General features: G+C 45.4%; 1 protein-coding gene across 4 annotated transcripts in view; it reads right to left on the reverse strand.

Moving 5' to 3' along the window:
* The window catches only part of BST1 (bone marrow stromal cell antigen 1), a 31,328-nt gene extending 11,102 nt beyond the window's left edge, over positions 1–20,226 (reverse strand). The window contains exons 1-9 of one of the 4 annotated variants that reach the window (XM_027039972.2): positions 19,956–20,226; positions 17,865–17,991; positions 16,006–16,141; positions 11,564–11,646; positions 7,894–7,970; positions 7,454–7,546; positions 4,694–4,780; positions 1,082–1,141; positions 551–1,003 (exon numbers count right to left, since the gene is read on the reverse strand). In XM_027039972.2, the coding sequence (XP_026895773.1) occupies positions 940–1,003; positions 1,082–1,141; positions 4,694–4,780; positions 7,454–7,546; positions 7,894–7,970; positions 11,564–11,646; positions 16,006–16,141; positions 17,865–17,991; positions 19,956–20,128 (900 nt within the window). In that variant the 5' untranslated portion in view covers positions 20,129–20,226 and the 3' untranslated portion in view covers positions 551–939. Of the gene's footprint in view, positions 1–550; positions 1,004–1,081; positions 1,142–4,693; positions 4,781–7,453; positions 7,547–7,893; positions 7,971–11,563; positions 11,647–16,005; positions 16,142–17,864; positions 17,992–19,629; positions 19,767–19,955 lie in introns of those variants that run through there. The other 3 variants (XM_027040023.2, XM_027039884.2, XM_053217558.1) reach the window with 3 other exon arrangements.
* Between the last annotated feature and the right edge of the window lie 4,751 nt (positions 20,227–24,977).

Below are 24,977 nucleotides of genomic sequence, written 5' to 3' on the forward strand. Positions count from 1 at the left end.
GAGCAGCGTGGACGGGGCGGTGGGTGTCCTTTCCACATGAAGCAAGTGAGGACCCAGGATCATAGGACATTCTTGCTCTTTCATGAGAGGATGAGAAAACTGCATGCCTCCTCCGAGGGGTCAGCTCCAGGGTCACATGCTGTCATGGTGGGTCTGCTCGTTACTTCCCTCCCAGGAACAGTCCGGGGCGGACACGGCAGCTCCACGGTCGGGAGCGCCCAGCCTCCCCCATTGTGCGGCTCTGCGCGCCCAGCGGAGGACGGTCCCCACCGCGTGGCCCAGGTCCATCCACGGGGCAGCAGGAATGCACACAGGGAAGACAGGTCCCTTCAAGTGGAGTCGCGCCCATCGCCCCACCGCAGCGCAAAGGGAAGCCAGGAAACACGTTCGCTGCTCTTGGCAGCCGTGAGCCCAACTGAAATGCGAGGGTTCTCTTACTAAAGGAAGGAGACAAGAGCTCTGTGGGGATGGTGAGCAGTCCTCTCTCCTGTCTGCGTGTCTGTTTCTCTCTTTCTAATGGACTAGTTATGAAACTGAACAAAATATTCATTTTTTTAAAATGTTTTTTAACGTTTATTCATCTTTGAGAGAGAGACAGACAGACAGACCACGAACAGGGGAGGGGCAGAGAGAGAGGGAGACACAGAACCCAAAGCAGGCTCCAGGCTCCGAGCTGTCAGCACAGAGCCCGACGCGGGGCTCGAACCCACAGGCCGCGAGATCACGACCTGAGCCCAAGTGGGACGCTCAACCGACCGAGCCACCCAGGCGCCCCAAAATGGACAAAATATTCCATGTGACGCACACAGCACAATGTGCAGCAGCCAGAGTACTCTTTTCCCCTTACAGATGGAAGAACGGATGGTACGGACTTCAGCTCACCTGGGCAGGTGTTCATCAAACCTGCACCATCTTAGCCGCTCAGAGAGCCCGAGCCGCTCAGTGCAGAAGCACAGGACTCCCTCCGCAGCCACATGTTCTAGGGCGCGTGTGTAAAATCATACTGCAATTCATCAGTGGTCTATAAATAGTCCCGCTTATCTTGGGGAGGCAAGGAGGTCGGGGCAGGACAGCTACTTACGAGTTTAAGGCACAATCAGGATGAGTGCTGTGGTCCACGCACATTAAGAGCTTCACTGGTCTACAGAATGAAAAGAAATAATATTTAAGGGATTATTTAAATGACTCTCACTCATCAAACATATACGGTATGCCTGGAAAGTACCAGGGATACAAAGTCTCTCACCAAACACAAACTGTTTGTTTTTAAAAACATTAGCCAGCATTTATTAGGCACTTACTACATACCAAGAAATTTGATGATGGATTTTTTTATTTGTTTTTAATTGTTTTAATCTTTATTTATTGCTGAGAGAGAAATAGCACACACAGAGTGCGAACAGGGGAGGAACAGAGAGACAGGGAGACACGGAATCCGAAGCCCCGAACTGTCAGCACAGAGCCCGACGTGGGGCTCAAACTCACGAACCGTGAGATCATGACCTGAGCCGACATCGCACGCTTGACTGACTGAGCCACCGAGGCGCCCCCGATAAGATTTTCTATATAGACTTTGCCATTTAATCCTCACAAAGACCAAACAGAGCAGGTATTAATACCATCTCCAGTTTACAGGTGAGAAAGCGGATCAGAGTAACTGGCCCAAGAACACACACTAATGGGGCGGAATGTGAGCTGAATGCGAACCCTTCAGGCTCACCCCAGAGCCCAAGCGCGGAACCACCCAAGCAAGCATGTACAGTCTTGCCTGGAAAATCCTCTTGATAAGTTCTTTGGCCAGAAAGTTGGACTTGAAGCACACGGGTGATGGCCTTTGCCCAGGCTCCAGCAACAAAGAAAGCTGACTGGCTCCGCGAGTAGAGGGAGGACACGTGGAGTCCCAGGAGGGCAGGGAAAGCAGTAGTGAAGAGAGGAGCCGGGTAACAGGAGCACAGGGCACACTAGGTAGGAGTCAGGCCAACAGGGGCTCCCTCCCTGGCCGGGTGGCTGGAAGGGACTTTGGAGAAACAGGAAATGTGTGTGCACTCTACTGCTCCCTGAGACTTGCCTACTTTCCAGTAAAGTCTACGATACACAGCTGTTTGTTATGACCGTAGTTTATTGCTGTGGCTTATGCCCCCCACTCCAAAGTCATTGAGTTTCACTGAGTCTGGCCCAAGACAGCACTCACAGAAAGCAACCAGGAGGCAAGAGAGGCTATGACAAGAGAAGATGTGGCCAGAATTGGCAAGAATCTTGGGGAGAACTTCCGTCTGCCACAGGACAGAGGACAACATCACCTGAATTTTATGGGGCAGGTTCTCAGTTACATCTGGGTTGGAGTTTGGTTTGTTACCCTTTGTGACTCTCCTGCAGTAAGCCTTCTGTTACCTCCCCTGTGCCCCGGGAGCAAAACAAAACCCCACCTTAACACAAGAGCCCGTGGGCAGTAAAGAAGTGGGAGAAGGGGAGCTGACCCAGGCTTGCAAGGGAAGAGCCCTGAAGGCCAGCACCAGTGGGGACAACACTAGGGCAAGTGACAGCAGGCTAAGTCCCTGAGGACAGCCGTGCGCAGGGAAGGAGACCTTGGGCTCTGGCCTGGGTCACCATACGTGGCCTGACGACTTACAAAGACAACTTCCTCGAGGGAGTTCTGGGCCAAAGCAAAGTGGTCTCACATGTGGAACTTTTTGGCACAATTTTCTCCATCATTGAGCAGTTTTAGTAAAAAAAAAACAAAAAACAAAAACAAAACAAAAAACAAAAACTGCCTTTCAAGAAAAATATACAAAAATCTGGTGCTTTTTTGGGCGCTCTATCGAAGTGTTGAATCACTATATTGTACACCTGAAACTAAGATTACATGGTATGTTAACTGACTGCAATTTGAACAAAAACATTAAAAATAAAATGAAATCTGGTGCTTTAAGAAAGGAAGGGTCCTACAGTAGAGGGGCTCCTGGGTGGCTCAGTCGGTTAAGCATCCAACTCTAGATTTCAGCTCAGGTCATGATCTCACAGTTTCATGGGTTTAAGCCCCACGTCGGGCTCTGCCCTGATAGTGTGGCGCTTCCTTGAGATTCTACCTCTCACTCTGCCCCTCCCCTGCTTGCACTCTCTTTCTCAAGAATAAATAATAAATAATAAATTAAAAAATGAAAGAAAGAAAGAAAGAGTCCTCTTGTAGAAAGAAAAGAGCATACTTCAAAGCCATAGAATGCTAGGTTCAAAACTCAGCTCTGCCACAGAGTAGTGACCTTGCAAAACTTATTTAATTTCTCTGACCCTTAATTTATCCCTCCATGGAAAGCGGGTGTTTATATAAAGCTTAACAACAGACAAAACGAATCTACCACAAGTCTAGACAGAGGCTACTATTGTGGGCAAGTGGGGAGAGTCTGGGGTGCTGGTTATATTGTTTCTCGATCTAGACAGGTGCGTGTGGAACTTGTGAAAATTCATTCAACTGTGTACTTAGGGCTTGTGCATTTTCCCGTACATAGTTTATATTTCCCCAAAAAGAGGACATTGTTTTAATAGAAGATGGCAACACCTAACTTTGGAGTTTCCTGACAGCGTTAACAATAACAGATGAATACACTGGGACAGCTTCAAGCTGTGGGGCTCCTTCTCTGGGAAAGCGGAGGGCAGCCCACATTTCCCGTGGGCTCTGCTCGGTGGGGACGATTACCCAGCCCCCAGAGCCACGGAGAAGGTATGGTACAGTAGAGCCAGACGGATGGTCGTGGGGCCTGGCCAAGACCGCAGATGTAATTGCCACCCTTGCCAATTTGGGGGAAAGCCACTAAGGCCTTGCAGTGTTGGACTTCGGCCCCGAGGAACCGAGCAGGGCTGCAGACTTAGGCGGTGAGGCAGACAAAAGCAGGAAGCAGCAAGGCAAGAACTCCCGGTCCAGGGGAGGGTTTCCAACAGGTATCAGGGTTTCAGCCAAGCTTATCTAAACTTCCAAGAATCAGGAAAGCCCTCAGGCAATATGTAAATACATAAAGTGCTTAGCCTACAATGTGCTCAGTAAATGGCAGCTGTTACTATTTTCTATCGGTCCACTGTCAATGTCTATCTGTAAGTACCTCAAACAAACCCACCTTAGCACCTATTTTAGGCAAGGACCCATGGCATCCACAAATGCCAGGACCACAGTGCCTGTCCTCAGGCGACTCACCATTGCTGTAAGCAAGGGAGGGGAAATGGGACAAGCAGCCAGGAAACAGGACTTTACTGTCTGTCCTTGAAGCACTTTTTTTTTTTTTTTTTTTTTTTTTTTTTTGAGACAGAGAGAGAGCATGCACGCATGCTGGAGACAGGCAGAAGAGAGAGAACCTTAAGCAGGTCCAACACTCATCGTGGAGCCCAAGCCCAACACAGGGCTTAAGCCCACGACCCCAGGATCACGACCTGAGCAGAAATCAAGAGTCAGACCCTCAACTGACTCGGCCACCCAGGTATCCCCTTGAAGCATCTTTTCTTAAAGACTCTGGACAAAAGTGGGTGGGACCCAGGCAGAGGTCTGGCCAGCAGGCACCCTCAGCCCTCGTGCCCAGTGACAACCCAGAAGGCACAGTCCAGGGGCCCTCAGTGCTGATCCCAGCAGAACCCTTTCCAACAGCCCCTTGCCCTCCAAAATCACCGCTCCGCCCTGGAAATTGTGCACTGATTAGGATATACCACCTACAGGTGATCATTAATACAGCGGTACTGAAAGCCCATTTTCTCCAGTCTCTCTTCCAGGATTTTCACACTGCCTTCTCCACAGGATTCCCTAAAATACAAAAACATAGAATATAAATAAAATTAAAGGAGGAAGAAGGAAGTTGTTTCTGGGTGAATTACAATGTCCCATGACCACGTGCTTCCTGGGTTAGTCTCCACTCTGAGGGAATATGGGAAAACCCGCTGCACCCTAGAAAGCTGAACACTGAGAACCTGTCTTGGCGGGTCCAGCTGAGGGGGGGGCGGGGGGGGGCGACCTGCCCTGGCACATGGTGGTGGTCACAGGGCTCTCCGCAGCCCTCCCCCCAGCAACACACCTTAGGGCAGAGCCCCAGGTCCCCAGAATGCTGGCGACTTGTGTCCCATACAGTATGTTTTAAATGAAAGCAAGAACACACAAACCAAAAATTATTAAAAATGCAAATAAACCCATGGGGAAAAAAAGCACCCCAATCGCACATCGCTAGAGATAACTACGGTTAACATTTTGGTGTATACCGTTCTCAGTCTTTGAAATGCATTCATTCCCATGAGACTTTTTTTTTTTTATTTTTTTTAACGTTTATTTACTATTGAGAAACAGAGACACAGCATGAGCATGGGAAGGGCAGAGAGAAGGGGAGACACAGAATCCGAAGCAGGCTCCAGGCTCCGAGCTGTCAGCATAGAGCCCGATGTGGGGCTCGAACCCACAGACTGTGAGATCGTGACCTGAGCCGAAGTTGGACGCTTAACGGACTGAGCCACCAAGGTGCCCCAGAGACTTTTTAAGTATAACAATAGCCTTCTGCTGTCCAATGCAGTTCGTAGTGTGCCTTGGCCCGTGTCTGTTGAAGTGTGTATATATACTTCTTTAATTCCAGCATGATTGCCGTCATCATCAGGACATGATTCATAAAACCAGTCCCCTCTTGTTGATGCTCAAGGCTGATGTCACACTAAAATGAACCCTGTCGAAGCTTCCTTTTCACACCCATCTTGAATTACTTATTTCCTTCGCATAAATTCCTGAAAGTAGGTTTTCTGGCACCACGGTTTTGAATGCATTTTAAGGCTCTTCCATAGCGTTAAAGAACAAACATTCAACTGAGTAAATCTGAAAATCTAATTGGCTTCATTCAACAATTCAGGAATAGACCCTTCTAGGAAACAGACAGCGCCCTGAGGAGTTACACAAGGTGGAAAGCTTTTGTGTGGGCAGGAGGGTGTGACGAGGAAGTTGTCAGCAAAAGAAAAGACAGGATTATTTCAGGCCAGGTCATCATTTGCAATTTCCTTATCTCACTAAAGGCAGGTTCGAAGGGCAAGATTTCTCTGAGACAAACGTTAAAATAACAAGGAAGCAAAATTTCCCGACAAGAGGCAACTTCCCACAGAAGTAAGACAAATAACATGCACTGTTTTCTATGCAACATAAGTATACTTCGTCTTCTGGGAAAAGAAATGCAGATCTGGTAGAACTATATAGTAAGTCATCTGCGAACCTAATCTCTTGCCTAAGACACAGGAAAAAATAATCACTCATTATATGGTGAGTCTTAGAGAGTCCTAGGGGCCTGAAATGGGGAGGTTGCTAAGATTCTCCCAGAACATAGTCCTTGGGGTTGTCAATGCTTTGCATGAATGCTCTGAAGAACAAGGCCCTGACTTGCTTCTGACATTCCACTGCAGCTGCCAGATCGGCTTGTCTCTGAATCAACTGGGTTTATGTTTTGTTTTTGTTTTTGTTTTTTGATGTTTATTTATTTTGAGAGAGAGAGAAAGAAAGAGAGCAGGGGAGCAGCAAAGAGAGAGGGAAAGAGAGAGAATCCCAAGCAGGCTCTGCACTCAGCACACAGCCGATGTGGGGCTCGAACTCACTAATCACGAGATCACCACCTGAACCTAAATCAAGAGCCAGACGCTTAATCGAGTGAGCCACCCAGACGTCCCTGAGTTTATGTTTCTTATCTTTAGTTTTTCCAGCAATGCCCCTCACTGACGAGAAGGATGAGTTCAGGCTTGCATTTATATAAACTCAGGTGGTTTTCCAGAAAAGATGGACCTTAACCATTTCCTTGGCCAGTGAACTAAGATCCAGTTGTAGAACTGTGTCTTTTCTGAGAATAGTTTTCATTACATACTCCTTGGGTTCATTGTGAGAACTCCTGGTGGGGGCCTTCAAACAACCAGGAGGAGAAATTGGCTTTGACCCACACGAATGCATAAGGAACTCTCCAATGCTACCCAGGTAGCTCAGAAAAGACAATTTTCCTCAGCTGAGAATAGTATCTGAATAAAGGAGGTTTTCTCTCTGGACTCGGGACTGGTTAGTGGCATTTCCAAAAAAGTCAAGCCTTTGTCTTTCTTTACCCATGACATTAGAAACAGAGAAGAGGGGCGCCTGGGTGGCTCAGTCAGTTAAGCATCCGACTTCAGCTCAGTCCATGATCTCGTGGTCTGTGGGTTCAAGCCCCACGTTGGGCTCTGTGCTGACAGCTCAGAGACTGGAGCCTGCTTTGGATTTTGTGTCTCCCTCTCTCTGTCCTTCCCCCACTCACACCTGTCTCTCTCTCTTTCTCTCAAAAGTAAATAAACATTAAAAAAAATTTTTTTTTAATTAAAAAGAAACAGAGAAGAGTGTTGTGTCCCCAAAAATGAAAATGTAAAATGGACTTGATCATATGAAAATCAAGAAAAGCATATTTGCACAATTACCATCATCAGAAACACCATGACTTACACCTTTGGTCTCCCGATTTCATGCATAACCCAGATCTCAATTCGTGTGATTTTATCCTTCTGGAGGTAGGGAATTTCAAAATCTGCAAAAAAACTGAGAAACAGGAAAGGCATTTCTTAAAGTCTTAAAGCAATAGGATACTTTTCCCATTTCGTTAGTTGATTTACACATCACTTTTGTTTTGAGGGGAGTTTTGGGGGGGTATTTTTAGCTTTTATTTTTAGGTGATCTATTTCATTCATGCATTCATCAGCTATTAATGGCAGAAATGTGTAGACGTGGCCCTGATCTCCAGGTCATTCGATTGTTTTGCTTTACTGGAATTTACAAAAGCAAGCATTACACTGGGAATGAAGACAATTTTCTTAAGCCTCCATTTGAAAACACAAAGTGAACATTTTGGCATTCTTCGTTGTATTTGTTGATGCTGGTATTCTTACCCTTTAACAGGATAGGCTCCTTTGGGCTCTGAACCATTCAGCATGACGTGGATCACCCCAGTACTATCCCTCGAATACTGTAAGAAGAAACAACTATTTGGAGTAAATTAACACATGTCATTTTTCAGGTATGAAATGAGCAAGTTTTTGAAACTGACAATCCTCGGGGAGCCCAGGGGGCTCAGTCGGTTAGGTGTCCAACTTCAGCTCAGGTCATGATCTCGCAGTTTATGGGTTCAAGGCCCTCATTGGGCTCTGTGCTGACAGCTCGGAGCCTGGAGTCTGCTTCAGATTCTGTGTCTCCCTCTCTCTCTGCCCTCCCCCGTTCGTGCTCTGTCTCTCCCTCTCTCAAAAATAAATAAACGTTCAAAAAAGTAAAAAGATAAAAATAAAACTAACGATCCTCAGTATTAGCAAGGATCTACTAAAATTTGGTATTTCAAAACAATTTTGATATTCCATATAGCTGGTAGGGATACAACTAGTGTATCTTGTAAAGCAAATTGCTCTGAAATGTCAAAACCTCATAGACTCAGTGATTCCGTGTCTGGGAATCTACTGAGGAAACCATGTGATTCCAGCATCGTAACAGCTGAAACAGACTAAATTACACAGCCATTGCAAACAACGTCAAAATCACAGTGGCTTTAAGCAAGAAAGAGTTGTTTCGTGCTCACACTACACGTTTATCACAGGTCGACTGGGGTTTTGCTCCATAAGTCCTCGCTCTGGGACCCAAGCTGATGAAGACTCCGTGTCTGTAAAGTCACTGATCGTCAGGGAAGGGAGAAGGGGACGGTGGCAGATCACAGACCAGTTCTTAAAGGTGCCCGCCCGGAAACCACGCACACTCCCTCTCACATCTCTTTGGCCACCGCAAGTCACACCCAAGTAACTTGACCAGGCAGGGAAATGCAAACCATGTGTGTGGAAGATGAGCCAGACATATTTTGTAAACAACTCTACACAACCCTAGGGACCACCACAAGCACTGTGCACAGAGGTGTGTGTGGCAGTGTTGTCTGTAAGTAACCTAAAATAGGCAACAACAAAGGAATGGTAAGTAACCCAAAGTACTCACATGTCTGAAATATTAGCCAACCGTTACTAAAAGTCCACACGAGATTTGCAAACGCGTAAGAAGTGCTCACATTTAAAACGAAATGCAGGATGACGTAGACTGAGCATGAGCCCTCAATGCTCAAAATAAACGGGCAAAAGTCTGGAAACATTAGTCAACTCCCCAAAATTCCCAAGGAAAGGATAAGTCCAGAGAAGTTCCCAAATCTCCAGTTCAGAATACTACTGCCTGGCTCAGTCCGTAAAGAATACAACTCTTGGTCTTGGGGTTGTGTGTTCGAGCCCCACGTTGGGCACAGAGATGACTTAAACATAAAATCTTAAGAAAGGAAAGAAAGAAAGAAAGAAAGAAAAAGAAAGAAAGAAAGAAAGAAAGAAAGAAAGAAAGAAAGAAAGAAAGAAAGAAAGAAAGAAAGAATTGTACCGGAACATGCGATTTCCCTGATAAAATGTTTCCGTTAGTGAGGCGGGGGGCTGGAAAAGCAGGTGGCAATGAGATATCCACGCTGGACTTATTGTCTGACAAAGTGACACCTAATGCCAGCAGCAGCAAAGCGACAGTGCACTTCATGCTGTGTACGTTTTAGCTTGCTTCAAAATAATGCTAATGGTCATGGGTAAATCCACAAATGCCAAAGTCTGGTGACCACTATGCTGAAGGGGTCACCTTTACTTATACACGATGAATTTTTTCTTATCTATATTTTCTATAATTTGTCATTTTTAAAAATAACTTTTTAAGAATAAGTCTAGAAAGAACATCCAGATATTCTTCTTTTTTTAAAACATGCTTATTTGTTTACTTTTGAAAGAGAGAGTGTGAGAGACAGAGAGACAGAGACAGAGAGAGAGAATCCCAAGCAGGCTCTGCACTGTCAGCACAGAGCCCAACTTGGGACTTGAACCCATGAGCTAGGAGATCCTGACCTGAGCCAAAACCAAGAGTCGGACAATTAACCGACTGAGCCATCCAAGCGGCCCTAATGTGTCATTTTTTAATCCTGAGCAGCTACTACATTGATAAGAAAAAAAGGTAATAAAAAATGCATGCAGATACAATGAAGCTATATGACGCAGCAGATATAAGTCCATGACTCCTCGACTTACGAGCTCTGTAATAAGCCTGGTTAAGTTTCCTGATCCCTTTGTGCCTCATAAGGATCCCTCCCTCATAGGATTGTTGTAAAGATTAAATCATTTAAAATAATAATTATTGGGCACCTGGACAGCTCCATCGGTTAAGCGTCTGACTGACTTCACCTTAGGTCATGATCTCACGGTTCGTGGGTTGGAGTCCCACATGGGGCTCTGTGCTGACAGCTCAGAGCCTGGAGCCTGCCTCAGACTTTGTGTCTTTCTCTCTGCTCCTCCCTGCTCACTCTCGGTCAAAACTGAATAAACATTAAAAAGAAATTTTAAATAATAATTATTAACATCTATTGAATGAATACTTCTCTGCTACAATTCAGACCCTCTCCTCATCGTTATGCTAAACTCCTCTCCTTGTGCATACACGACCCAGCTCATTCCAAGGGCTCCTAAAACGTGGGTATGATTCTTGGACTCCCATTCCAGAGTTGGAGAGGGTAGAGATTGGTTTGGAGCACACTCTTTGACGTGGGGCAGGTGCACGGCAAAGAGTACATGGTTTGTTGTTGTTGTTTTACGAGAATGTTGACATTGCCCCTGAGTTGCTGTGACAACCAACCCCACATTCAGGCGATGAGGCACCCACAGCCTCCGTGAGCGCTGGCAGCCCAATGCTCACTGAGCGGAGTCTCCACTGGAAACGAAGCCCATGGGTAGTGAGCAAAAGTGGGGTGCCCCCGCTGGCGCAGCAGGAGAGTGCAGACATAAACAGTGCCTTTTGCCTGGAGCAGGCCCATTGCCCTGCTCTAAACCACAACGTGGAAGAGGGTCTAACAAAAGTCACCCTGATTAACAATGGACCCAGTGGACACCTGGGGATCCAGAATGGGACATAAAGGGACATGGACAGCCCTGAAAGGGGGTGGGTGGTTGTAGGTGATGGGACCCTGAAGCCCACTGGCCTCCTAGTCAATACAGCCAACGGTTAATAGACTATCATGAACTGGTAGCTGTATAGACCTTCCACAAAAGACCATTTCCGTGTCTCCAGTTTACCCTCTGCTCACCTGTCACCTATCACCTCCTCTATCATTAATATCAGTCTCGGGGACATTTCTGACCCCCACATCTCGATCTCAGGTGTCCCAGGGGTTCGCATAAAACAAGGATCACCCCATTTTACATAGCAGTCAAAACCACATGGATTTAAAATACCAGGGCAGCCGCGGCGTGGTGGTAGTAATAGTGACTAGTTAATATCCTCATCTATACCAACACTCACTGAATGTGTCCCCTGTGCCAGGCGCTGCAGTAAGTATTTGGGCTCCTACGTCCTCACACCTCGACGGAGCAGAGTGAATCAGACTGTGCCAAACATGGATGGGAAGAGAGGCTCAGAGAAGTTAAGTCATGACCCGATGGGCCCAGTCTCTGAACCCCACTGTCTCATGTTTGCAGGCCTACACCTGCTTAGCCTCTCAGCTGCCCTCCCCACGCTTACCTGCATAGATGCCATTTTCCAGTAAGAATCCACAGGGTTGTTCTCACAATCTTCTGACGTAGGGCAGGACTGATAATCGAGCCCTAAGGGGAAAACAGACAAACGTTTCATTCCAAACATTGTATCAAAGAAGAATTAATTTAAAATATTTGCTGGCCCCACAAAATCTATTTAGCTTGTGTTTACAAGTTTGACGTGCACGGTAGTTCTGCCCACCCAATCCACAAGGAACGTGGCGAGGGATCACCCAATCCATGACAGCAGGACAGGTGTCATTTTGCTCAGCACAAATGTGAAGAAGGCAGAGAACTAAGCAGTTAGTGAATGAGTAAGGCTGCCGACCACTGAGCATCAGCATGTTAGCTGGGTTATTTCTTTACTGAAGTTCGAGTGAAATTATTTTTTAAAAAAACTCTTTGCAGGGTGCCTGGGTGGATCAGTCAGTTAAACATCTCACTCTTGATTTTGGCTCAGGTCATAATCCCACGCTTGTGTGATCGAGCCCCACATCAGGCTCTACACTGAGTGAGGAGCCTGCTTAGGATTATCTCTCTCTCTCTCTCTCTTTCTCTCTCTCAAATAAAATTTTTTTAATTAAAAAAAAAACTTGGCTTTCTTGGGAGAAGTGCTTTCTCCAGTTAGCCCTGGTCTTGGACATAAATAAAACAAAAATACACCAAGAAAGTGATAGTCCTTGGCCAAAAAATAGATGTTTTATAAAATTTAAAATATATAACATGTCGGCACAAAAACAGACACTCAGATCAATGGAAGAGAACAGAGAACCCAGAAATGGACCCACAAACATATGGCCAACTAATCTTTGACAAAGCAGGAAAGACTATCCAATGGAATAAAGACAGTCTCTTCAGCAAGTGGTGCTGGGAAAACTGGACAGCGACATGCAGAAGAATGAACCTGGGCCACTTTCTCACACCATACACAAAATAAACTCAAAATGGATGAAAGACTTCGATGTAAGACAGAAAGCCATCAAAATCCTCAAGGAGAAAGCAGGCAAAAACCTCTTTGATCTTGGCCACAGCAACTTCTTACTCAACACATCTCCAGAGGCAAAGGAAACAAAAGCAAAAAGGAACTACTGGGACCTCATCAAAATAAAAAGCTTCTGCACAATGAAGGAAACAATCAGCAAAACTAAAAGGCAACCAATGGAATGGGAGAAGATACTTGCAAACGATATATCAAATAAAGGGTTAGTATCCAAAATCTATAAAGAACTTATCAAACTCAACACCCAAAAAACAAAGAATCCAGTGAAGAAATGGGCAAAAGACATGAATAGACACTTCTCCAAGGAACACATTCAGATGGCCAACCGACACATGAAAAAATGCTCAACATCACTCATCATCAGGGAAATAGAAATCAAAACCACAATGAGATACCACCTTACACCTGTCAGAATGGCAAACATTAACAACTCAGGCAACATCAGATGTTGGCAAGGATGCGGAGAGAGAAGATCTCTTTTGCACTGCTGGTGGGAATGCAAACTGGTGCAGCCACTCTGGAAAACAGTATGGAGGTTCCTCAAAAAATTAATAGAACTTCCTTATGACCCAGCAATTGCACTATTAGGTAATTCATCCAAGGGGTACAGGTGTGCTGTTTTGAAGGGGCACATGCACCCCAATGTTTATAGCAGCCCTTTCAACAATAGCCAAAGTATGGAAAGAGCCCAAATGTCCATCAATGGATGGATGAATGGATAAAGAAGATGTAGTATATATGTACAATGGAGTATTACTCGGCAATCAAACAGAAATGAAATCTTGCCATTTGCAACTACGTGGATGGAACTAGAGGGTATTATGCTAAGTGAAATTCGCCAGTCAGAGAAAGACAAATACATGACTTCACTCATATAAGGACTTTAAGATACAAAACAGGTGATCATAAGGGAAGGGAAGCAAAAATAATATAAAAACAGGGAGGGGGACAAAACATAAGAGACCCTTAAATATGGAGAACAAACAGAGGGTTACTGGAGGGGGGGTGGGAGGGGGAGGGGCTAAATGGGTAAGGGGCACTAAGGAACCTACTCCTGAAAACATTGTTGCACTAGATGTTAACTGACTTGGATGTAAGTTTTAAAAATTTTAAAAATTAAAAAAACATAAAAAGAGTAATATTCTATAAACTTCAAAATTAAAATGTTACTAATATAATATTACATAATCTTTCAAAATTCAAATAAACATTTTTGTGCGCATATATATACATAAAGTGTTAAAATGTATTAATTCTTTAAAATTTTAATGACAATTCAGCAGCCATATAATGGGATCATGTCCACCATTTACTCTATGAAAAAGGAGAAGGTACTCACTGACAAGTTGTCCTAGAGAGAACCAAACAGGGCAACATATGTGCTTCCGAGGGGAAGTATGAGGAGCTCCCACGCCCCCTCCAGGCCCACCACCCTCCCAGCATCTGCGTTCACCAACTCAGAAACCCTCTGAACCCCACTACACAAGGGTTTTATGAGATTTCATTACGCAGACACAACTGATTAAATCGCCAGTTTGGCGGTTAACTCAACCGCCAGCCCCTCTTTCCATCCTGGAGGACAGAGACGGGGCTGAGAGCTCACAGGCTCTAATCAGGCTTTCCTTGGTCTTCCTGGTGACCAACCCCCATGTGAAGCTGTGTGCCAGGAAATGGGGACAAAGACCAAACATTTGTTTGTGATTATACCGTACTCTCCTTTCCTTCATGTTCTTTCTCTCACACCCCTTCCCCATTCTCCCCACCCTGCTGCAGGATAACCACAGACTTCCTGGTCACTGTCCATTGAACAAAGGACCGTGTGCATTGATCTGAGCCCTGCAATTTTCCATCTCCCCACCAGTGAAAGCCAGAGTCCTCACAGGTCCCATGCTGTCTGGCCTTCCTTTATTCCTCTAGCCTCACAGCCTGTACTTTTCTCTTTAGTCACTGTGGTTCTTGCTGTTCCTCAAATATGCCAGACACCCTTCCACAGATTATTTTACTTGCCTGTGTATTGTTTTATCTCCCGTCTATAGTGTAAGGATGGGGTATGATTTGCCTGTTTTATCCTCTGCTGTGTTCCCAGTGCCTAGAAGAGGAGGGCTTGGCACAGAGTAGGCTCTCTGTGGCTCTGGGTTGGATGAATGGATGACTGGAGGAGAATACACAGAACTGTGCTTAGGCTACCTTTGAACGTGACTCCAATACCCAGGGAGGAGGAATCTCCAGTTTTCTCAAGGGAGCATCCCCTCCCGCCTCCACCTTTCCTGCTCACCCTTCGAGACTCACTGAGAACCAAGAACTGCTGGGAAGCTTCACGGATACCCTGGTCTAGGCTGGTGTCTGTGCTACTGCTTAGGACCTGGCTTTTCCTGCGTCAGAGCACAGCACAGAAGGGAACGTCCCTCACAAGGCTATAAGCACCCCGAGGATGGGGGCTCTGTTATCTCCAGTTCCCAGAAGGATCTGGGAGATAAAATGCATGAGGAGAGTTTTCATTCCCACCAGGCCAGCCCTTGTGACTTTCACTGTGATTTCAGTCTCCAAATGTCTGCCGGCACTTGGCGTGGCATTTAAGAGCACAGGCTTCAGAATCCATCAGGAGAGAATTAACTCCTGGCGCTGCTTCTTCCAGTGATTTAACCTCCCTAAGCGTCCGTTTCCCTTTCTGGAAAGTGAGGGTGGTGAGGCCAAGTTGTGCAGGATTGGGAGCGTGTGTTCTGGAGTCAGACTGTCTGCCTCTGCTGCTTCCTGGCTGTTCACTCCTCAGCAGGTTTCTTAACCTTGCTGGGCCTCAGGGTCCTCATTTATCGAAATAGGAATTAGAAGACCTATCTCTTGGGGCTGGTGCAGAGATTAAATTAGTTAATACTGTATATGTAAAGTGCTTAGAGAGTACCCAGCAAAAGATAAGTGCTTTCTACCTATTATTGTTATTATTAATTATTATTACCACCTACCTCAGAGGATTTGGGGGGAATCAAATGGGACAAATGCATATGAAAGCATTTAGCACAAATGCATAATATCTACTTAAATGAGAGCTCTTACTTTTGTTTTATTTTTAAAATTTTATGGGGCGCCTGGGTGGCCCAGTCAATTAGGCATCGACTTCAGCTCAGGTCATGATCTCTCGCTTCGTGAGTTCGAGCCCCACGTCGGGCTCTGTGCTGACAGCTCAGAGCCTGCTTCGGATTCTGTGTCTCCCTCTCTCTCTTGTCCCTCTCCCACTCACGCTCTGTCTCTCTCTCTCAAAAATAAATAAACATTTAAAAAACAGATTTTATTTTTTTAAGTAATCCTACACCCAACACGGGGGTTCGAACTCACAAACCCGACCCCGAAATCAAGAGCTGTATGCTCCAACAACTGAGCCAGCCAGGCCCCCGGAGCTCATACTTTTCTTGTGGTTTGTGCAGGAGTCTTACCGGAGGCATTTTCCTGTCGACACCAGCTCAGAAAATCTCCAATCCTGCCATACAGAACATCACACAGAGGCATAAAGCGACGGGCATTCTCTGCATAGCTAGTGACAAGGAGGTGGTTGTTTTCCCAGAACAGGGACTAAGGAAAAAGCAAACACAAAATTACCATATAAAATAAAATCAAGGCAGATTTTTTTCAGACATGTCAGGCAGTCCATTGCTCATTCAACTCCAGCTTGCCTGACAACTGAACTTTCTTTTTCTTTGTCTCTGTTTACCCATTCAGAGAGTATCCCGATATTTACTCCCCTTATTCCTAGGGTATCAGGCAAACATTAACAAAATACTTTCCCAGCAGTGTTTATATAAACATTCCTGGATTAAAAAAAGATCAAAGGACCTGGGTTTGAATCCTGAGTCTGTTCATACACTAGATGTGTGATCTTGAGCAAAGCATGTAATCTCCCTGTGCCTCGGTTTCAACATCTGGAAAATGGGGAGCATGAGCCCTTTCTCTTCTACCACAGCTGTGTTCAGGATAATATGTAACCACAAAAAAGCACTTCCCAGAGCATAAAGTGCCTCAGAAATATGTGACTTTTATATTATGTTTTACAGTTTCCACCATCAAGCTACGGTGTTTTCACACAGCAGTAATACAAATAACGATATCCCACTCATAATCTCATTAGATCCTTAGTAGTCCACTTGGTCTATGCCCAGACTGGAAGGTTCCTGGGGGAGGGGCTGTTTTGCTCTCTGTTGCACTTTGTCCACTTGTTGCCTTAGCACAATGTTCAGCAGGTGGAAGTAAATTGGGAACTATTTCCTGAGTTCATCAGCTAGCACCAAAGAAAGAACAAAATTCATCGTTCCTCTTTTTACTGGCAGGGAGCTGGCAAGGTGCAAAATGCAACCTATTTTCAATCTATTATATCACTGAACCTTCCAGCTCTATCAGAAATGATGTTAAGATTTTCTCATTGGTAAACATTATTGTTACCTGATTTTACAATGAAAAATCAGGTTAAGAATTATGTTGTCAGAGAAACAATAAAGGTATCTTTCTTTAAACTCAAGGTATTGTTCTAAGCAAGCATTTTATGTAGATTTTCTCATTTATTTTGATTTTATTAGAACTCAAAACATAAAAAAAAAATAACTCAGAACATAGACATGTGGTTTTCTTAATGGTACTGAACAGATAGAATCTTAAGGTTCCTTAAAATGAGGGATCAGGGGGCACCTGGGTGGCTCAGTTGGTGAAGCATCTGACTTCGACTCAGGTCACAGTCTCACAGTTTGTGAGTTTGAGCCCCGTGTCAGGTTCTGTGCTGACAGCTCAGAGCCTGGAACCTGCTTTGGATTCTGTGTCTCCCTCTCTTTCTGCCCCTCCCCTGCTCACACTCTGTCTCTCCTTCTCTCTCAAAAATAAATAAACATTAAAATAATAATGATAATGATAATGATAATAATAATAATAATAATAATAATAATAAAAGGAGGGATCAGTCTTCTGGGAAGATATTGAGGTTAAAGTCTTTCTGAGTCCCTCAAAGTTCAGACCAAATGGGGCCAGTTGGACACAGGTTATTCAGAATTGGTTCGGGGCAGAGGCCCAGGCAGAAGGTGTGGCAATGTCCTAATGTGGTGATTCCTGCACAAACTTGTTGACCTAGGAAAGTCCCTTCTGCCCAGACAGGCAGGAGACCCAGGATTACCAGTGAAGATGCCTTCCCATCAGAGAGCTCAGGTGAGTTTGTTGCTTGATTTTTTGGTGATACTGAAACAGGGTCCCACAGGGTCACAGATACTGGCCCAGGCACTATCTATCTCTGTAGAGACAGAGAAGAACATTTTACCTTGTCCCTGGGAATGGAGTGTCTGGAGAGGCTAATAAAAAGGTCATAGTCCAAGGGAAATACAGAACAGGGATCCTTGTCCAGAACCACTTTAAAGGCTTCCCAGATAGCCGTGCAGTTCTTGTCCCTGTACAGAAGTACAAGTTAGAAAAGAAAAGAAAAAAAAAACCAACGACATCATGAAGTGATGTGAAATACTGTCGTTTCTCTCAAAGTTCAACAGCTTTACAAGCAATTTTGCCATTTATTAACTCTGCAGAACTAGGCACGAGAAAGGCAGCAAACTGTCATGTCTCATGCATTAACCCCAGCTCAGAAGAGGAGAAGACAAACCCGTGACGGATTTAGGAATCTGACCGTGAAAGTGGTCTCAGAAGGAACTACACACATGTTTCAGAGCTAAGGAACCTAAGTCTTGTCTCAGGCTCCCAGAGACCAGCAGAAAAAGCACTGTGCTGGAGGATGACAATTCCAATAAGCCAATGCAGGCCCCCAATTTGAGGTGCCTCTCCATTTAGACCTAAGGTCCATTGTGTCAGGGGCCAGGTGAGATCAGGCTGGTGGACAAGACCTTATAAAACCAGGCATGGGCTCTGAGTGTTGAGAAAAGCTGTTACACCCGCTGCTAATGTTAGTTAGGAATAAGGTCACATCAGGGACCTAATGTCTCATCAGTGAGAAAATAACTATCTTGTTTCTCCAGCATATTTGTTTTCAGCTTCACGAGTCCTTGAGGACCTCACTGTTCCTGGGAACCCTCCAAAGTTACTCGGGAGAGTAGATTCCTTGGGTACCTGGGTGGTGCAGTCGGTTAAGTGTCTGACTCTTGATCTCAGCTCAGGTCACGATCTCATGGTTCAATCTCATGGTTCGTGAGTTGGAGCCCCACATCAGACTCTGCACTGATGGTTGGGAGGCTGCTTGGGATTCTCTCTCCTCTCTGCCCCTCCCCCACGTGTGTGTGGGGGGGGGTGTGGGTGTGTGTGTGCGCCCTCTACTCTCTACTCTCTCTCTCCCTTTCTCTCAAAATAAATAAATAAACTTAAAGAAATTTTTTAAAAGAGAGAGAGAGAGAGTAGATGCCTGGGAACACAGATCATAAATGTTCCTGGGAAATTGTAGTTAAGCTAACCCCTTGTAAGCCATGCTGGAAAGATTACAAAGTTTACCAAGTTCCTGTGACCAGCTACCTATTTGCAAGAATAACTGGACAAAATGGTGCGGCTGGCAGTATAAGCAGCTCTGAAGTTTGTGTTAGAGGAGACAGTGCTTTGAGAACTATCTCCCTGTCTCCTTCCTCGCTGAAAGTAATAAAAAACATTCGCTCAAAAAAACATTCGCTCAAGCCAAGGGATTTGGGCTGATCTATCGGCTGACACGCCCAAGCTGTCACCCTTTGCATCAGGTGACACTAAAGCAGAAAGGATGCCCTCCAGGGACAGCCACCACTCTTGAAGTCCATTTTGGCTTTTCAAAAACATTCCCCAAGGCATTTGTAACTTTTTATGTCTTGTGGTGGGCAGTGGCTATCATGGGTGGGTTCCCTACACGATTCTCTGCTGTTTTTATTTGTCTGAACCTTGTCACCAAAAAAAAAAAAAAAAAAATCCTGGCACAATAAAAGGACATTATGAAAACAGCAAAAGTAGGTCCAAAGAAGATATAAAGATTAGTACGAAGCACTGTGCTGGCAAGAGAGACTCAACTTAGAAAGTCCTCTACCTTAGGGGATCTGGTAATGAATTGCCCAAGTCCCCAGACTCACCAATTCCAGCGGAAGGCCCTCTTCCTGGGTCTGACCCTTCTGGCTGAGCACATGCTGTCGGTCATCCAAACTCCCCTCTACCTAAGCCTCACCTCTAGGCCGACCACCCACAGCCTGCTTCACACACACACACACACACACACACACACACACACACACACCGCTAGACTCCCCACTCTCCACATTTGGCTCCCCGCACCTCTAGAACCCCCACTTTCCCCCACCCCTCTCGGGTCAAGATCCTCCCCTTCCCCCCCAGGCCCCGACCTTCAGACTCCCCACGCCCTCCTCACCTCCAGACCTCCCGCAGCCCCCGCCGCGCTCACCGCAGCTCCGGGCTCAGCAGGGAGCTGTACTCCGCGCAGCGGCCCAGAAAGATGCTCCGTAGGTGCGGGCTGGTGCCCTCCCCGCGCCACCGCGCGCCCCCTGCGCCCGCAGCGGGCACCAGCAGCAGCGGCAGCAGCGACAGCAGCGAGGACGCGCGCCCCAGGGCTGCCATCCCCCGGACTTTGTCCCTCCGGCTCTGTCTTCTGGACTCGCTCCTCTCTCCTGCACGAAGCCGGCTCCCTCCAGCTGCGCTCCGCAGACGCGCACCCCACCCCCACCCCCTCCCTCTCCGCCCCTGCCAGCTGCTTCAGTTCCAGGACTGAGTTAGGACTTCACCGGGAACAGGACTCTGGCTCTTGGCTGATCTCCTCCCCCCTCCCCCTCCCCTCCCCCTCCCCTCCCCCTCCCCCTCCTCCTCATCCTTCTTCTCTTTTTAAAGATTTTAATTTTTAAGTAATCTCTACGCTCAAGGTGGGGCTTGGGCTCCCAACCCTGAGATCAAGAGTAGCGTGCTCTGGGGGCGCCTGGGTGGCTCAGTGGGTTGAGCGACTGACTTCGGCTCAGGTCACGATTTCACAGTTTGTGAGTTCGAGCCCCATGTCAGGCTCTGTGCTGACAGCTGGGAGCCTGGAGCCTGCTTCAGATTCTGTGTCTCCCTCTCTCTCTGCCCCTCCCCCACTCATGCTCTGTCTCTGTTTCAGAAATAAACATTAAAAAAAAAATTAAAAAAAAAAAAGAGTAGCATGCTCTGCTCTACGGACTGAGCCAGCCAGACGCCCCTTTTGTTCTTCTGCTCTTTTTTTTTTTTTTTTTAACGTTTATTTATTTTTGACAGAGACAGAATGCGAGTGGGTCAGGGGCAGAGAGAGAGGGAGACACAGAAGCAGAAGCAGGCCCCAGGCTCTGAGCTGTCAGCACAGCGCCCGACGCGGGGCTCGAACTCACGGACCGCGAGATCGTGACCTGAGCCGAAGTCGGACGCTCAACCGACTGAGCCACCCAGGCGCCCCATCTTTTGTTTTGTTTTTAATTGAAGTGTAATTAGCATACAATTTCAGGTGTAGGACAATTCTGTACATTACCGCACGCTCACCACACATGTAGTCAACATCTGTCATCACAGGTTATTATAATACTATTGACTACATTCCCCAGGCTATACTTTTCATGTTCCTGACTTCTTTAATTTAGGAGCCCCTTAATCCTTTTTACCTGTTTCGCCCATCCCGCCCCCACCCCCGTCCTGGCAACCGCCAGTCTGACAAACAAACAAACAAACAGAAAAACAGGCTCTGGGCTAATATTGGCCAGGAAGAAAGAGCTCCCAAAGAAACAAGGTTGGGGAATAGGCCTGGGAAGTTTAGTCATTGAAAGAAAGATGTTTCTGGTCCCAAACTCTGACATCTTTGATAGAAGCCCTCTTTTCCACTGGTCAATGGTGAGTGGGTTTTGTTTTCAGGAAGTAATAACCACAAACACTAATGTTTGTTGAGCTGCTATTATGTGCCAAGCACTCTATAAGCATAGTTTTCAATTACTTTTCACAACATCCCTCCCAGCTGGGTTTATTATCTCCATTTTATTTATTTATTTACTTATTGTTTTATTTTTTTTATTTTTATTTATTTTCATCCCCATTTTAGAGATGAGGAAACGCCGGGAAGTTAAGGAACTTGTGGGAGGTTATAATCTCCCTTCCAGATAAATGCAAACTCCCAGAGGTAGGCAATTCAGACGGCCAGGATTGCCAGAATTGCACTTGGAATTCTGGAGGCCCTAATCCTCAATTCTCACAGTAATGACGGCTGTGAACGGAGTGCCCACAGCAAGCATCTGGTAAACATGGGGAGCTGGCGAGGGGTGGGGTTGGGGGTTCTATAACATTTTATGTGACTCTTTCTCTCTGTTTTATTTATTTTGTTAAACGTGTATTTATTTTTGAGAGAGTGTAAGTGGGGGAGGTGCAGAGAGAATGGGAGACAGGACAGAAGCGGGGCTCCCTGCTGACAGCAGAGAGCCAGATGCGGGGCTAGAACTCACAAACCAAACACACAAACCTGGAGATCGTGACCTGAGCTGAAGTCGGACACTCAACTGACTGAGGCATCGAGGTGTCCCATCTACCTTTTTTATTTATTATTTTTTAAGTTTTTTGCTTTGTTTTGTTTGAGAGAGAGGGCACAAGTGAGTCAGAGGCAGAGAGAGAGGGAAGTGGGGCTCACCCAAAGCGGGGCTCGAGCTCACTCAATTTGGGGCTCAAACTCAAAACCGTGAGATCATGACCTGAGCTGAAGTCAGATGCTTAACCGACTAAACCACCCAGGCGCCCTGACTCTCTTTTTCATTTGTAAAGTTTATAACCAAAACCCACATTCTCCTGTCCAGTCCTCCCTGACTCAGTTCACTTTCCAGAAATGAGCATTTTTAATTATTTCAAAAAAAACTTTTACTTACTTCTGCGTTTCCAAATAACATGGCTATCTGCTGTTTCTTGATGTTTCTGTCTTGGATATTATTCTTTGACTTCCTAGGATGGAAAAGGAAATTTTAATTTTAACCTCACACATCCTCAGAAGGCATCTTTCTGTGCCTTTCATCATCCCAAGTGTTTTATCTCAAGCTTGAAATCAGTAATCAGCATCTACGTTATTATGACCTGTGAGTATTATTCATGGCTGAGCTTGTGGTATTCTATGATTCTGTTTCCTTTTTTGTGAACTTTCTCCTTATCCTAGAGGAAAGAATTAATCTCTGTTATCCTCCTCCCTTCCCCATTTCTTCACCCACCACCCACACTTCTTTGTGTGCTTGGTATCCTATGGACACTTATGATTATGGTCAAATTCTCTGCAAGACGCATGAATCTCTCAATGCATTCAAAAGTGTCAGTCTGGGGGCGCCTTGGTGGCTCAGTGGGTTAAGGCTCTGACTTTGGCTCAGGTCATGATCTCACAGCTTGTGAGTGAATTCAAGCCTGCTTGGGATTCTGTGTCTCCCTCTCTCTCTGCTCCTCCCCTGCTTGTGCTCTCTCTCTCTCTCTCTCTCTCTCTCTCTCTCTCTCTCTCTCTCTCAAAAATAAATAAACAGTAAAAAAAATTTTTTTTAAGTATCAGTCTGTATTTTAGGTGATGTGTTTGATATCTTTCTTTCCCTTCCTTCCTTTCCTTCCTTCCCTCCCTCCTTCCCTCCTCTCTCCCTCCCTCCCTCCTTTCTTTCTTCCTCTTTCTTTCTTCCTTCCTTCCTTTCTTTCTTTCTTTCTTTCTTTCTTTCTTTCTTTCTTTCTTTCTTTCTTTCTTTCTTTCTTTCTTTCTCTTTCCTTAGAAACATCATTCCCAGAGCACAATACATGGAAACTAAATAGAATACCAAGTACATAAACAAATAAGCTTGGCTGGGGGTTGAGGGGAGATAGTTATTACCTCTGGGGTGAGCAAGAAGTTTACAAGAAAGGAAACAATCATAGAATACTGTAAGTTTAACTGTGAATGATATTCACAGGTCATAATAATGTGAATGCTGATTACTGATTTAAAGCTTGTGTGTAGAAAATAGAAGGAACTCAACAACTCAGAAACAACAAGAAACGCAACACAAATTTTTAAATCGGCAAAATAATTGAACAGATACCTCACCAAAGAAGATATTTACCAAGAAAAAGATGAACACATGTCTATCTGAAGATTTACACATGAAATGTTCATTGAGCTTAGTCCATAAAGCCCCCAAACTACACAATGTAAATGTCCAACAAGAAAAGAATAAACAAATTGTGATCTAGTCATACAATGGAATACCACTCAGCAATGCAAAGGCATACACTACTGATACACTGAAGCATCTAAAAGTGTTCACACTGAGTGAAAGAAGCTACAGGAAAAAATATATATATAATTTATTATGCCCCTTATAGGAAGTTCTAGAAAAAGGAATAGAATGCTGACATCCAGAGTTGGAGGAAAGAGATTTCAGATGGTACCAATTGCTCAAGCAAAGGCAGAATAATGGGAAAGCATGGGACTTTTTCTAGAAAAAGATCAAAAGCTAGTTTTATTGATAAATAGAGTGTAGCCTGAGACTTGACAGGAAAGCTAGGGTCACACGTTGAAAACCTTGAACTCAGTACTAATTTGTACTTTGTTTCCTTGAACTTTAAGAGTTTTCAGTAATTCTGGACTTCCTTATTAAAAATGTCTCTTTTGTTGGCTGGCATTCTTGGTTGCTAAAGGATGAAGAGAAATGAGGCTTTTAAAGGTCTTAGCACAGTGTGTTTCATAATGTTCTCTCAGTGAATGTTTTGAATACTTATCATCTTATTTGCTTCTTGTTTTTATTTTCTGTTGTGGCAGGCCAGAGTAACGGCTCCACAATATCCTAATCCCCAGGAAACTGTGAATACATTACCTTACACAGTTGGAGGGACTTTGCAAAAGTGATTAAGTTAAGGATCTTGAGATGGAAAGATTATAATGGATTGTCTGGATGGTCCAATGTCTTTTTAAGGGTCCTTATATCACCAGCTCCAGTCCTTGGGTTCCCTAAGAAATAGAAATTGATGGGCGTCCAACAGGAACAAAGGCCAGGGAATGTTTTTAAAGAGACTGAGGAGGGAAAGGAGTGACCTAAGCGTGAATGGGTGGGAAGAGATAATAGGAAGTGGGGCAAGCATGTATGGCATGTCTCAATAGCATGATCAATCTCCACCCTCCCTCCCTCCCACGCCCCCGCAGGATTTTTAGTATTATAATGAGGGAGAAAGTCGGTGAACGGTCAGCACTGGGGTCCACCTTGGCGAAGACTGGTTTGGTTAGCTCTCTGCCAGTCTACATGATGAAGTCCCTCCTTTAGGTAAGCATGCTGCATTTGCATTCCTGCAAGATAATGCTACTCAAGAGGCCTAGAGTTCCAGCTGCCAAGGAATGTTGGGTTTTGGGTTAGGGTTGAGGGGGCCTGAGTCCAGTCCCCGCTCTGTCTCCCTTATAAAAGGGAGGCAGGTGGATCAGAGACACAGAGAAGGCAACGTA

The sequence above is a fragment of the Acinonyx jubatus genome, chromosome B1, assembly GCF_027475565.1.
Source record: "Acinonyx jubatus isolate Ajub_Pintada_27869175 chromosome B1, VMU_Ajub_asm_v1.0, whole genome shotgun sequence".
NCBI lineage: Eukaryota > Metazoa > Chordata > Mammalia > Carnivora > Felidae > Acinonyx > Acinonyx jubatus.